Source organism: Dermacentor silvarum, chromosome 11 (assembly GCF_013339745.2).
Source record: "Dermacentor silvarum isolate Dsil-2018 chromosome 11, BIME_Dsil_1.4, whole genome shotgun sequence".
Taxonomy (NCBI): domain Eukaryota; kingdom Metazoa; phylum Arthropoda; class Arachnida; order Ixodida; family Ixodidae; genus Dermacentor; species Dermacentor silvarum.
This window is the reverse complement of record NC_051164.1, coordinates 45,867,011-45,882,620: the sequence shown is the minus strand read 5'-3', so window position 1 is coordinate 45,882,620 and position 15,610 is coordinate 45,867,011. Positions and strand designations below refer to the sequence as shown.

Sequence of the window (15,610 nt, the reverse complement as noted above, 5' to 3'; positions counted from 1 at the left end):
TCTATACCGCCAGTGACATGAACCATTAGTCTATTGAGTACTCATCGTCACGACCTTGGCTCTCTTTGCTACACTTCGTCCTTGCGTCATCAAATCATATAAGATGATTCCAAGTTATAAATCATAGGTGTACTTGTAACCATTGAATATGTATCGCGAATGCAAGTTACTTCGTGGATACGTTGGCTTCAACAATTATTCCGTGTTATACAGCCATTAATCCTGCACATTCCTGTGGAATGTGTAGCGGAATATGTCGTCTGCGGAATGTGTAGTAAGTCTTTACGCAACAGCTCAAGTCTCAGAAGTCACCTTTGCCATGCGAATGAAACTGCCACATAAGTGTACCCAGTGCGGCAGTCGTTTCTTAGAGAAACCAAGTGCATTATACTGCGCTGCTGGTGTAAATTTTCGGCAGTGGCGTTTGATCATCACGCGCCTGCGTAAGATGAATCTAGGTTATAAATCACACAGGGACTCGTGTCCATTCACTATATATAGCAACGGCAAGTTACCTTGTGTGAACATTTGCTTCCACGGTCATTACGTGTTATAAAGCTGCTACACTTCAATTCTACACTTTCCTATGGGTCTCTTTGATTGCAGAATTCCTAATGACACCTGGGGTGGCCAACGGAACACGTGGTACTACCTGGCTGACGTCACTTCCACCGTGTATGGTAGGTGCTGTACGGCGCAAGTACACCTCGCTTTGGACGTGATTGAGGAGGTTCTCCGCTATAGAATACGATAAATTCAAACAGTGTCGCCGCTGGCTCAGAGGTGCATGATTCTGTACCCGCGAGCCTCCATTCTGCCTGGCTTCTTATTCGCATGACTGAACAGTAGTCGCATGCTATTTGGGGCACGAGTTAACTCATCTCACAGGTTATTCGGTGCGGAGATGAAGTTTCTCGCACGTGTAAGATTCTGCGCTAATTACGAAGACATTTATGCGAATTATGCGTGAGCCCTCGCTCCATCCCTGGTACACATTTAGGAGTTGTAAGACAGCAATATGTGCATTCATATAGGGGGTGGCAACAGAAAAGGTAGAACGGGAAATCCGTCTGGAAACGTTTCTTGCTTTGTGAGAAAAGGTAGCTTTGGGCGGCACGTAGAATCCACATAGTGCCCGCCCGCATGAGAAGATGAGGACCGCGCCTGGCCGAGCCACGTAAAGCCACGGCTCGCTGTTCTATTCTGGCGTCGATTCGGGTCAGCTGTCTCTTTCCTTCGCTCCTGAGGCATAAGCATAAGTGTTGGTCCTAGGTGGTGACCTAGGACCAACACAATGGCTGATCCGACCGCACCCACCACGGAACAGGACTCACGTCCGGAGGACAATCGTCGGTACAACTGCGTCTCCCACCCGTCTGGCCCCAGAACCCACAATTTTGGATTTACCATATCGAGGCATAATTCTGACTCTATCGCAGCACCTCGGAAACCACGAACCACGTCGCCTCAGTCCTTCCTCCTGATGTTGCCAGCTAGCTGTCGGACGTCCTCTTCACCCACGGGCGCTACACCATATCAGCTCCTCAAGACCTCGGTGTGGAAGAGATTCATGCCGTTGGAACGCACCCAGCTCCAGCAGCAAGCTTACCGATGCGGACCTTGGCGACCGGCGTACCTCCCAACTGCTGCGCCGGATGCGACAGCTTCTCGGGGAGCGCGGCGAACCCACCGACTGAGCCTTGCTTCACGAGCTTTTCCTCCAACGCCCTTCCCAGCCCCATCCGCCTCGTCCTTGCGGCGGCCGGCGACGTCACCCTCGACCGCCTGGCGGAGCTTGCCTATCAGGTTCATGAGGTCGCCATCCGTCACCACTGTCTTGGCACCTACAGACCCGACGATTTCGCGCCTTGAGGCTCTCATCGATGAGCTCGACCGCTCAATCGTCGCATTCCGGAGCCGCTTCATTAGACCCATTTGCCTCATCTCGATCATCGCGCTCTTTCGCGCATCGTCAAGCTCGGAGTCCCAGCCCTCCACCTCTCTGCTGGTACCACCGGTGTTCGTAACCGGGATACGCCCGCGAGGATCACTGACGCGGCGTGTGGTCTCGCTTTTCGTCCCGGCTGCCTTTTTATAGTTCTCCGGCGCCCAGTTCCTTAGAGACACCGGTGCGGAAATCAGCCAGGTTCTCCAGGCTAAGGCTGATCGTTCCAGGTCACCAGGGCAGTCGCTTCATGCTGTCAACGTATCATCTATAGCGACGTGCGGACTCCGATCTCTCACCCTCGACTTCGGCCTTCGCCGAGCTTTTCGGTGGGTCTTCGTCATTACAAACCTGGTTCAGCCGATCAACGGCCAAGACGTCCTCTCATACTTCGACTTGGAAATGTGCGTGCGGCGTCGTCGCCTCACAGGCGGTCTGACTCATTTCTCCATCTCTGGAGTCCTGTCCGACCTAGCTCCCATGGGCATCCGCACGCTGATACCTTCCACTCTATTCTGAAAAATCTTGGCGAATTTTCGGGAGTTGACAAAGCCGTGCAATCTCATTAACCGCCTAAATATGCGGTGACAGATCACATCGTCCTCCGTGGTTCACCTGCAGCCGTTCGACCGCGCCAGTAGTTTGGGGACCGTCTAGCTCTCGCCAAATCCATGCTCACCTGATCCCTTATGGTACGATATCTCCGCAGACCTTCCCCGCCCTTTTGTTCCTGCCTCATTACGTCGCACCGTTTTACACTCTTATACGCGACGTATGTCACCGAAGCATACGGGCTACTCGGCGCCTTCTCACCCAGCGCTATGTCTGGCCCGGAATTATCGGTGATGTACGTGCTTGGACACGCATGTGTCTGCCCTGCCAGACGACAAAGGTGTTCCGTCAAACCAATACGCCTCCCCAAGCCTTCCTTCCACCCGGGCGTCGTTTCCAATACGTTCATCTCGACATTGTGGGCCCTCTACCCGTGTCTTAAGGTTACCGTTACGTACTCACCATGGTCGACCGTTTCACACGCTGGCCGCAGGTTGTTCCCATTCATGACGTCAGCGCTGAGACGGTTTCCCGCGCTTTCATTTCTGCGTGGGTATCTCGCTTTATGGCCACTACAGGCCTGCGTCCTGCAGTGGACATAAAAATAGTCTGATGATGACGTCGACAACTGACGGCTGTTTTCTTTTTTTTTTTTAAATCACTTGAAATGTTCTTGGCACTTGTGGCTTCCTGCTTCAATACTATCACTGCAGCGATCGCGTGAAAAGCGATAAATAAAAAAAGTTTTAACCAATATTACTTGTTTTACAAAATGGCTGCGACAACTACACTTCCATCTGTTGTCCGCCGGGCTGGAAGAACGACTATGGAAGAAAGAGCTGTTGCATTGGGTAAATCGCATTTTTATATATTGGTCATTAAAGTAGATCGCATGGTATATTCTTTTCTCAGTTACCCTTATTATTTCCCTGCCTATGAACGCTGCTAATAACCATTATATAGGGTGTTTTAATTTACCTGCGCCGAGTTCTTAAAAATCGCCATCGAAAGAAAACACAATTAAAACCCTCGAACTTGATGAGGCTGACGTTATTTCCACTAGAAAACCAATTCGGAATTGAATAATTCAGGAAAGGAATCATTACTAATTGCGTTTTTACTTACAATCTGCAGCATCTATTACAACATACGCAATGTAGCTACGGAGTTTGCAAGCCACATCGACTTCATAGGAATTCCTACGATTGAACCGGTTTCCAGATATGCGCCGTCAAACTTCCGGTAAAAATGCATTGTTGTTCTACTTACCTCTTTTTGCATTTAAGCACAAAATGAACTTAGAACGCCAATACAATGTTGGAACGCGCCTGTTAGAATTCGTAAATTGCAGTATGTGCCATATTGTTATCTGTGCATTTGTTCTAACCATTCAATGTAGCATTTCGATTTCTCTTTGAAGTAATGTCCACCTCATCTAGTAATATAGCTCAAGGGCTACAATTGTTCTATCTGCCACTTGCAATTTTTAAAATTTTGGTGCAGCTAAATGAAGGGCACTGGTGCACAGAGATTACTATATTCCCTAAAATAATATTTCTTTTGTGAACACTTGGTTATAAGGACATCATAGTGCGGTTTTACACCTGGCCTTTCAATACGAACCACACTACCTTATCAAAAACAATTTTATTACGATAGCAATTATATGGACACTGCAAGCGGATCTCTGCCGTCATCACCGTCACCGTGAGGTTCCATATAAAGGCCAAGGGCGACAAAGTCGTCACCGCGCGTCGTATGCTGTATGTGCGAGGGAGACATATACAGAGCGCGAGGGACACGCGTTTTCACAGAGAGTGAACGCACGGCGGAGAAAACGCGACGTCTCTGTAGCGCGCGCGCGCGCGCGCGGGAGGGAGGGAGGGAGGGAGGGAGGCGGGCGTGCTGTGCTCCGGAACCACGGTGTAATAGCCCTGACACAAGGACACTCTATAGTACTTAAGGTAAGGGGACATCAACCGGAAAGGCGCTCAAGCGCAGTGACACACGACAAAGGAATATGTCCCTCCTGGCAAAGGTCTTTGCGGGAGAGAAGATCGGGCATCTACTTTTCGAGCGGCAAGGTGTACTCTCGCACACAGTGTGCACAACTCATCGATAGACCAAAACGTGTTACATAACTACGGTGCCCCGTAAGTAGTTTAAGTTGGAAAATGTAATAATGTTTAGCGGTAGTGCGATTTGTCACAGTAAATATTTACTCTAGCTATACTCTCAAACGCTCGCACCACGCCGCTAGCGCCACGATGTTGAAATCGGAATACGCGCATTATAAGCCATCAAAAAGTGTAAAGAAATGTTTTGAGGTTCTACAATCAATCTACATGCGCAGCTTTTTGCAACTGTTTCATTTCTCGCTGCTTTAACAAGCAACGCTTTTTTTCCCGCGTTCATCTGAGGAACCAGCTAAAGAAGTTAGTGCGATGCCGTGTGTCGTCGGTGCAACTCATTTCTGCAAAGGGTCCTTTGGTGTACCAAAAGGGGTTTCCTGCAAAGGACCTTTCTTTTGCCCGTGTGTCAGGGGTATAAGATATATACTCTTTAGCTGAGGACACCCGCCAGACGCGATCGACCAGATAAAGTAGCAAAGGCGCTCGCCGATCGACCCGGTGACGGCAGCGGAAACCTATCGGCAGTGTGACACAACTTCAACACAGAACTTTTTATTGGTTTAATATCCCATTGGTATATCAACCGGCGCTTCGCGGGAAATACGAAATGATTTCAATGACGCGCGAAAGTAGGTAACCGGGGAGAGGGGAAAACTTGGGGAGAGAGTATGCGCGCGTTCCTTGTCCACCCAAGCTCTCGCCTGCGTTCTAACTGAAGTTGCGTCGTTCCGCCGATAGGTATCCGCTGCCGTCACCGGCCCGATAGACGCCACCGTTGCGACTTTATCTGGTCGATCGCGGCAAGCAAGCCGAGAAGTGTCCCCTATCTATCTTACACCGCGTCCGGAACCAACTGGGCATTTAGCGACCCGGCACAAGGGGATCTGGTGATTCAATCTCACGCGCGAAAGTAGGTAAATGGGAAGGCAGCCCAGAAAGGAGGGGGTGCATCTACTCTGTCAACTGCGCACTTGTACTTTGCACTTTTGCGAGCGGTCGCGCTAACCGTATCTTGAAAACGATCGGCACACAGCTCCTACCTTTTTATGCGCTGTGCTTTTGCCGCTCAGTTTCTGTTGAAGCCATAGACCGCAAGAACCTTTGCTCGCTGCTGCCAACGCGCATGCTCACGCCAGCGTTTTGACATATGTTGTCTGCGTTCATTGAGTATGATCTATTCAAGTTTGCTTGTGCGCGCTGACACCATGCTTATTATTCCAGTTACAAGCGAATGTGTCCAACTTTATACAGCCGATAAAACTACTATCCTTGCTCTCAACTAATTTGCTATCACAATTTATGGTTCGCCTTTCGGGCGACATTGATTTTCTTTTTTCAAAGGCATTTCATACTATAAACCATGTAAGGTTATTGTAAAAATTTTCAAGTGAGCAAATGTCGCACACTAGCCAATCAACAGGCGTGCTTTCAGGGCATACAGACATGGCGGGAAATGGAAGCACCAGTTACCAGCTTGCTGTGTGCAGCACCGGCGGCGATGACGCCATACCCAGTGCAAGCCACGCTGGCATGGAGGGAGCATCGGCCAGTTTGGACGCAATACCCTGTACGAGCCCCGCTGGCATGGAGGGAGCATCAGCCAGTTGGAACGCAATACCCAGTACGTGCCGCGCTGGCATGGAGGGAGCATCAACCAGTTTCGAAAACAACGGGAGGTGAGCCCAAATTACTAGTCTTTCTATAGACTTTCTCGGAGACGCGGTATGCTGCCTCGGGCTCAGTTCTCGCACGTAAAACTCAGGAATTCATCCAAAATTATGATCCCTGAAATCAGATGCCGCAAGATTATATGGCCTGACAATTTGGCACTGCCATTAACAGGCAGCTATAGCTCGGGGGCGCCCGTATATGTACATAGGAACGCAGATATATATTGATCCGAAAGCGACAAATGGCTCATTGTGTGAAAAGCCGGCGTCCGGCGTTTGTAGAACAGAAACGGCACCAAAAATAACCATTGGCTGCGACGCCACGGCAGTAGCGCGGCCCGATGGATCAGAGCGGGCGAAAGGGCGCACCTGCTTCCGAAATAGCACACTAGGTGTTGCGAGAAGGAAGAGGGTGTCGCTGCGACGCCCAATCACGCTCGCTCTCGCCGTCGGAGGCCTGCGTTACCCGCGCTTTCCTTGCCCACGCAAGCTCTCGCCTGCGTTCGAACTGCGCCTCCATAAAGTCAAATCCTAAGGGGCGAAGTGTCTAAACGCACGCGCTTGCCCGCGAGGAGTTCATAACTCGAAGGACCGCTCAGGGCGTTCAGTTGGACAAAATTGCTTTCGCATTCAGAACTCGTGAGAAGAGCTTAGGTGTCCTCGGATTTTATTTTTGATCGAAACCACTCACCCAATTTCTTAAAGTTACTGCATTAAAAAGCAATGATGTTGTAACTCAAAGGAATGCGTTTTCACTTAAAATGTTATTCTTAAAATATCCTTGAATTTTCAAAAGTTCTGAAACTCTGGCTTCGTAACTATGCTGAACTTCGTAACTATGCAATAAAAACAATGCCATGATTTTGCTAAATTGCATCTCATTATAAACATAATGTCAAGAAAGTTGCTGTATTGCAAATGTTGAGTAGGGCGTTTTCAAAACCATCGTAAACGACACATTGTCTACAAAAGCTTACCAGTTGAGATGCTGGTACAGACGCATCTACATAGGCGCATCACATTTTTAGAGCGCCACTCTTAGGTGCCCGTTCGTGCGGCGAGCGTCGGCGTCCTACCTCGTAACCGAGCGAACGACCGAAGCGAAAGATGAGAGTGAAGGCGGAGCGCAGTGGGGGATGAAAACACGGCCAGATTGCAGAGAACACGAGGAGAATGGTGCAGCGGAACAATGAGGTGGAAAGTGGAGGAGGGCTTGGCGAATGCGTAAGAAGAAAAAATGTAGTGCCACACACAAGGGGCTGTACGGCGAGGATTGTTACGAGATGGTGCCAGATTTGTGCGCGTCGTCTGTATGGAAACAAAGCGCCGCATGAGCGGAGGTTGTCTGCGGCGGCTGCTGATGAATCGCGCCTACGCGTCACCGACGCGCTTACTCTCGATTAGCGAGGCAGTCGCGCCACGCTTCGCTTGATTTACAACGTGCCACACGAGAGAGATTGCCAATGCCAGCCAATATATCGCAAAATGAAAACACGTATTCAGCTGCGCTCGAAATTCGCGTTCAGGATTATTTTAATCGTGAATATTATTTTGCACAGAGTTATGGTTCGGTAAACCATCTGCTTGTTATATTTTGTTTTTTGAAATTGCCGATTTTCTTTGAAGTTGTGGCAAAACAATTTAAATCATAAAGCAAAATTCTGATATTAGAGTTCCTAGAATTTAACGTTTTCTGTCAGTTGCACCAAACTTTGGTCGAGTCGCGCCAGCTGTAGCATATATCCACTTAAACGTATCTTTTGAACACGGAAGTCGGAGTTCGCGCGTATCCCTATTGCAAAACCCAGTATCCAGTGCCCAGTGCCATGCCTGATTAGGGGCCCAGTGTCACGCGCTGGATACTGGGACGCTGGCAAGGCGCGGCATACTGGGAGGCGCTGGGTGCGGGGTACTGGTGCGAAATGCAGCTCTAGAGCGAGAAATACGCGGTGCCTGGGCACCTTATATATTTTTTCAAATACAAAAAGGAACCGAGAGCGCTGTAATGCAATAAAAAAAGAAGAGAAAAAATGCTTTTGAAAAACAAAAATAGCCCCTAGGATGCGAACCTCCGACCTACAGATTGCAATCCCAGTATCTTACCACTAGGCCACGCCGATTCCTGATTACTGATTCATATTTTGCCATGTCAACGCGCAGAGACAGTAGCAGCTTTGCACAGACGTCTCGCACAGACATGGTAGATGCGATATCGCCTTCAACTAAAACTTACGCCTCTATCAGAACGAAAAAGTTGTTGTCCGTATTGCATAGTATACCTGGAAGTGCTGTAACACTGATTTGCTTTTGTGATTGGTATATTAACTACGAAAAGAGCCTTAAATGAACCGCCGACCCGGGATGTTGTACGGGCTGTTACTGCCGATTTTGACAGCCGTTTCTTGTTCTTCGTGCAAATGTAATGCAACATTTCCATAGCTCGACAATGCTTTTTCAATCGACAGGTATGTTTAGCCATATATCTCCGTCAGAGAAGCGGTCGGTTAATGCGGCTGGCAGCCTTCACTAACAGCACACATAGGTATGTTTATAACGCTTCATATCGGCGCTCATCGCTTGTTGTGCTGACACCGTAGACACGAAAGAATAGTCTGTTTAAAAACACCGATGGGAAAGCGGAACTACAGAGTGATTTTTCCTCGTTCGACTTGTTGATTCCTCAGCCTAGACGGGCCGATAGCGTGTAGACGGACTCGGCGGGTACGGTAGGCCTAGCCTTCGGGGGAAGCAAACGATCTTGGTTTGGGTACCTGGCGAATGGGAAAATGTTTGTATTTGAGCTTCAGAACCTTTTAACTATTCTTTTTACTACGCCAGGGAAAGTGGAAGCGCACGAATCGCCGCAGCTTTGTTGTCGGTGCGATAATATCAATCAGCGGCAGGCTTCCTGAGGTCCGTTCGAACGCATCTGAAAGGCTGCTGGATTTCGTGTCGACTGTACAACACTGCGACAACTCGCAGTCATCGCTTGCGTACAAACTACTAGAAAACGAGGCGTTATCTGCGTTTGCGTAATTTCGTTCACGAATACAGCTATCCGCACAGTCAAAAGGAAAATGCACAAAGCGAAAGTGATCTGAAGTGTCGCATATGCATGGGCTAGCTCACGCACCTCTATTCCAAGCTGCAACACCGCCGACACGAAACAAACATTTATGATCCCAACTTATAGAGCTACTTAGGACAGGAGTCTGTTTTTTAGACAGGAGATGCCCATGAAATTGTATCAAGCATTTAATATTCCACAGCGCCTATATACTCCGGCAGTGCGGCACAAACGAAACCAGCGCAGTCTCCAGTACGAGCCAGTGAACTCCAGCGACAACCAGCGTGTGTACAGCGCACACCAGTGCGCCCCAGCGTCATAGCAGTGAAACCAGCGTCTCGTCCAGTGTGACGCAGCACTTATCCAGCGATCTCACCAGTGTCGCAGTGACTCCCAGTGACTCCCAGCGTGCGCCAGCGTCCCCAGTGCCACCCCGTGCCAAAAAACGCGCTGGTTTCACACTGGAAGGCACTGGAAGACGCTGGTTTTTGCAATAGGGTATCTGGAGCCTCCTCTTAAGATACTGCCAGTGTCAGCAGCAGCACAATCGCAAGTTGTTATCCACTAGCTCACTGACCCAATATAATATTATGAGAATGAAAATCACGCAGACTCAGCTTCAGTTGACTTCTACGCAATCAAAGCATGCTTGGTTTCCTAGAGAAGCGGTGTTATGAATCCTGTGCGTTCTGAAGCGGGCATGCGTATTCGATGGGTCTCTCTCTCTATCTCTCTGTATATATGTTACTGCGCAAACCAGAGTGGCGCCACTCAGAAGACTGTTTGGCGTGGGGAAATGGATCGGTCTCGACAGCCATCTTCTTTATGTTTTATTGCCGCTGTTGTATATACTGTAAATACACCTTTATCTGTGACCTTCACATCGTAACACATTGGTGAGAGGGGAGGGGTAACCACGAGAGACAACAATGGAGCTCCGCAGTGGTCGCCGCCTTGGTCTGGACAACACGACGGACGAAACAGGACCTGAAATGGCGCGGCCCACATCAACGCCTACAGCCACGACGGTTGTCCTGGCTCAGCCGCGAGATCCAGGCAAGTTCGGCCGCACTGACCACCTTGACGTAGAAGACCGGATTGCTACGTATGAGCGTGTAAGTGCCCACAAGAAATAGGATCCTACGATTTATGCTGGCTAACTTTTTTGTGTACCTACAAGGCACGACGAAGGTGCGGTTAGATAACCATAAGACATAACTTAACGACTGGAAGACGTGCAAGCAGAAGCTAAGGAATTTGCTCGGCTGTCCTGCCAGGCGGAAGAGCACCGCAAAGAAAGAACTAGCTACCCGCTTACAAACATCCAACGAATTATGTTTCTTGCATCCAGGACATGCTGGCTCTGTGCCGTAAAGCCGACCACAATGTGGCTTAGTGAGACAAGGTTGGCCATGTACTCAAGGGGATTCCTGACGGTGCGTTCAACCGGCTCATGTGCAAAAAGTGTGAAACAGTACAAGACATCATAAGAGTGTCAGCGCTTTGGGCTGGCCAATAGGCGCCGCACTGCAACGCCTTTCGTACGTCTGCCGAACACAGCTGCGACATCCTCTTGTGAATACAGGCTGAGAATGCAACGACCGTCATCAGCAAACGAGCTGACGCGAATACTGCGGCGAGGACTTGAAGCTATAGCTCCTGCAGCCCCTTTTACCCGCCCCAGTGAGCCGAACTTGCCTACAGTGTCATCTGTGTTGGCAATAGTACTCGCAGAATTCGCTAATCTTGGAGTTCCTTCTGTATGCGCCGTCGCCCCTTCTCACTTGTCCAATAAATACTTCTTGTCCATCCAGTAGTCAGCGGTATCCAGCATGCTACCGAAATGCGGCCGAGTGGCGAACCACAGGCGATCGGCCAATCTGTTTTGCCTGCCAGCCTATCGGTCACCTTGTTCGCCACTGTAATAACCGCACTATCTCCTCCCCTCGATGACTGCCGTTCGCCAGTTATGATGACTCCGACCAGAGCCAGCATCGTTGACAGCCTTCATTTGAACCCCAACAGCCAAACAATGACGCCCGTGCCGCTTGGAATAGTTCCTCGTCGTCATTCCGACGCCATCAGTCCATTCGCCTCCAGCTCGTCGAGCATCGTCCCTATCACCGCAGACTCGTCGTCCACTGTCCCCGATGCCGCCCCGACGCCTGTCTCTGGAAAACTAAGCGATGCAGCTCCCAGAGGTGACACTGTATTGACGACTCGACCGCAGAACCCTCTGATCACTTTGCCGACCAAACAAAACTTGCTGGAGGTTGTAGTCGATGGCGTCAGTGTCCCAGCACACATTGACACTGGCGCGCCCATATCCGTGATGAGTGCCCAGTTGCGCCGACGCCTGAACAAAGTTCTCACACCCACTGCATCACGCACCCTTTGCATCGCTGACTGAGGAACGCCTACCGTGCTTCGCATGTGCATGCTCCCATTGACATCGCGGGGCGCCTAACCACTGTGTTCTTTGCCGTTTTGGAACAATGACTTTATGACGTTATACTTGGCTTAGAGTTTTTGTCACCCGCCGGGGAGGCTGAGGGGGTGGCTCACTCTACCACATGCAAGCGCTTGCAATAAGGTAGAGGAAAAATGCGCTATAAATGCGCCTTGGGTAGGCACGCAGGAGCAGACGACGAGATGCGATTCAGACGACGCGCGCAATCAACGCCATCCCGAGTCTCCGACAGTATGGTGGTATCATCTATTTAAGACGGCTGCAAACGTACAGCAACGTGCGCGGCCACAACCAGGCATCATCAGGCTCCGCAGACTACTGTGCGGAGAGAATTACAAGCCGCAGCTAGCCGTCGACGCCGGGCGGACAGTTCAAATCGTTCACCTCAAAACGACCCGCCGGGGTTGCTCAGTCAGAAATGGCCTTGCGCTGCTGAGCACGAGATCGCGGGATCGAATCCCAGCCGCGGCGGCCGTATTTAGATGGAGGCGAAATGAAAAAAAAAACGCTTGTGTGCTTGCGTTGTAGTGCACGTTAAAGAACCCCGGGTGGTCAAAATTAATCCGGAGCCCCCCATTACAGCGTGCCTCATAGTCAGGACTGGTTTTGGCACGTAAAACCCCAGAAAGAAGACACATCAAAACGAGGGGAAGAGACTTTGCCGCGAACGCCGTGTTGTGCGTCGTGCCCAAATTGGAGCTACTGTTGAGCCGCTCCACCAGCTTACGCTGTGATTGTGCTGCGTGAACAGCTCGTGTAATGATTCAAGACGTCTTCTTCTTCTTTCTGGGGTTTTACGTGCCCAAACGAGTTCTGATTACGAGGCACACCGTAGTGGGGGGCTCCGGATTAATTTTGACCTCCTGGGGTTCTTTGACGTGCACTACAACGCAAGCACATGGGCGTTTTTGCATTTCGCCACCATCGAAATGCGCCCTCCGCGGCCGGGAATTGATCCCGCTACATCGTGCACAGCTGCACAATGCCTCATCTTACTGAGCCATCATAGTGGGTATATTCAAGACGGTATGTACACTGTTGAGTTTGTAGTACTCTCATCGTGCTTCCACGCAGTCATTCTAGGATGGGATTTTCTGTCTTGCCACAACGCTGTAATCGATTGCACTCGCACTGAGGTTCAATTCGCCCAGCCCTACTCACCTAATTCAGCCTTCATAGATCCGCATTATCCTGCTAAACGTTTCACCAAGAAGACACCGATACATCGCGTGCTGGTCAGCACTCGTACCACTTACATGCGGTGGTATCTCCTCTGGAATGATCTTGTTCACGCCGTCCGAACTTTTCGTTGCCCGAAAAGCCCTTCCTATGCATTTTGCTACTCTAGACCTCGCCGCCGGTTTCATCACATTGCCTGTTTACAACCCGCTTCGTCCCCGCTCGCATTGCTTAGTGACGAATGCCTTGGCCACGTCGAAACCGTCAATTCTACGTAGGTTGTCTCCGTTCCCGATGAGGCGTGCTCATGGCCGTCTTTGACCTGCACGCCCTCTCTGCTTGAGACCCAACACCGACAGTTGTCTTCACCCCATTCATCTACGAGCATCTGACACATTCACAGCGAACCCAGCCTCTTGCCATTCCGCAACACTTGCGAAATTCTTTCGTCTTCGCTCAAGCATTCTTAGGCCGCACATCAACAGTCGAGCACAATATCAACACTGGCTACCACTCACCGCTGCACCAACGTGCGTATCACGTATCCGCTTCGGAAGGCCGCGTCATTGCAGACCAGGTCGGCGACAAGCTACGTCGAAGCGTGATTAAACCTTCACAAAGCCCACGGGCTTCTCCCGTGGTACGTGTCACAAAGAAATACGATTCTATACGCTTCAGTGTAGATTTTCGACGCTTAAACAAGATCACCCTCAAAGGAGTTTACCTACTGCCGCGCATTGCTGATACTCTGTACTGCGCACAGGGCGCCAAGTTTTTCTCCTCATTGGACTTGCGGTCAGGCTACGGGCAGGTCCCGATGGCGGAGGCCGATCACACACAAAAGATCCTTCGTTACGCGATATGGCAAATATGAGTTCGCCATCATGCCTTTCGGATTTTGCAACGCTCCTGCTACTTTCGAAAAGATAATGGGTAACGTTTTGCGCGGCCCTAAATGGAAGATTTGTCTGTGTCATCTCTACGACATCGTAGGGTTCGCCCCAAATTTCCCAACACACCTGCGCTGCCTTAAGTACGTACTGAGTTCCTTGACCAACGCTGGTCTGCAGCGTAATGTCAAGAAATGTCGCTTTGGCCCACGTAAGTTGAAGATCCTAGGCCACGTTGTTTCCAAGGATGACATTCTTCCAGATCCCGAAAAATTACGAGCCGTCTTTGCGTTTCCTAAGCCCACTACAATACGCAGTTTCATCGGCGTGTGCTCTTATTTCCGGCGCTTCTTTCGAAATTTCGCACCTATCCTATCACTCCACACACGCAACTGCTTCGTGGCGCCAAAGGCCTCTCATCGTGGTCCCCTGCATTCACCCATGCGTTCTCCGCCTTGCACCGTTTTCTCATGACGCCACCTATTCTGACGACATAACGCCACGTATTCATGACGCCACCTATGCCGACGCAAGTGGTGTAGGCCTTGGTGCTGTGCTTGCACAGTGTCATCCTCACCACAAATAATACGTCGTGGCTTATGCGAGCCGCACGCTGATCAATGCGAAGGGCAATTACAGCGTCACGGAAAAGGTGTGCTTAGTCATTGTCTGAGCTCTTGGCTTGTTTCGCCCTTGTTAATATGGCCGCTCCTTTGACGTAGTGACCGACCCCCATGCGCTGTATTGGCTTTAAAATTTAAAAGACTCATCTGGCCGCCTTGCTCACTGGGCCCTGCGTATCCATGCGTATCACATACGCGTTCTGTATCGTTCCGGGCGGATACATTTCGACGCTGACCCTCTTTCCCGCTCACCTGTTTCGCCAGAGGTCTGTCGTGAGTCCCTCTCAGAGCGCACCTTCTCTTGGCTTCTGCACTGTTGCTGCCGAACAACACAATGACCCCTGGACTACATAAATTTTCAACCTTTTCTCGGATACCTCAAAAGCTCCGGCCCCTCGAACACTTCGGTGCCAAGTTCCGCATTTTGCGATCCGTGATCAGCTCCTGTACCGCCGCAACTATGCGCCAGAGGGACGTACGTGTCTGGTCGTCGTCCCAAGAGCCTTGTGATCAGAGATCTGTTTCTTTTTCCGCTCGGACCCCCAGTGTGCCCACGTCGGCGTTTTCAAGACGTACGAACGGCTTCGGCACCGCTGCTACTGGCGGGGGATGCTCACCTTCGTTTGGAAATTCGTGCGCTCTTGCCGTGAATGTCAGCAAAGCAAATCTCCGCTGCACCTCTCAGTCCGTGAGCTCGAGCCCCTGCCATGCCCATCTCAACCCTTTGATCGTGTTAGTTTCGATCTATATGGACCACTTTTACTGACAACGTCCTGCAACCGGTGGATTATAGTTGCCATCGACCACTTGACACGTTATGCGGAGGCTTCTGCCCTCCCAGCTGTTACAGAGGAAAAAATTGTCACTTTTAAAGTGCGTCGTTTGTGCTTCGCCATGGAGGCTCTCGTGAACTCCTAAGCGATCCAGGCCGCACCTTCCTGTCTGATGCTGCTGAAAAATTGCGCGATAAATCCGCTATTGTTCATCGCACATGCGCCGCCTACCATCCGCAAACCAATGGTACCACGAAACGTTTTAATCGCACCCTTGGTGACATGGTCGCTATGTACATCACATCCGAC

The 15,610-nt window shown here is 50.4% G+C and overlaps 1 protein-coding gene across 18 annotated transcripts in view; it reads left to right on the top strand.

The window, feature by feature from the left end:
• LOC125941611 (zinc finger protein 391-like) overlaps nucleotides 1-15,610 on the top strand; it is a 330,617-nt gene that overhangs the window by 26,333 nt on the left and 288,674 nt on the right. Inside the window, exons 4-5 of one of the 18 annotated variants that reach the window (XM_049659292.1) lie at nucleotides 607-680; nucleotides 6,062-6,305. The exons of the other annotated variants lie outside the window; for them this stretch is intronic. Of the exons in view, the coding sequence (XP_049515249.1) occupies nucleotides 607-680; nucleotides 6,062-6,305 (318 nt within the window). The remainder of the gene's footprint in view (nucleotides 1-606; nucleotides 681-6,061; nucleotides 6,306-15,610) is intronic. 18 annotated transcript variants of the gene reach the window in all.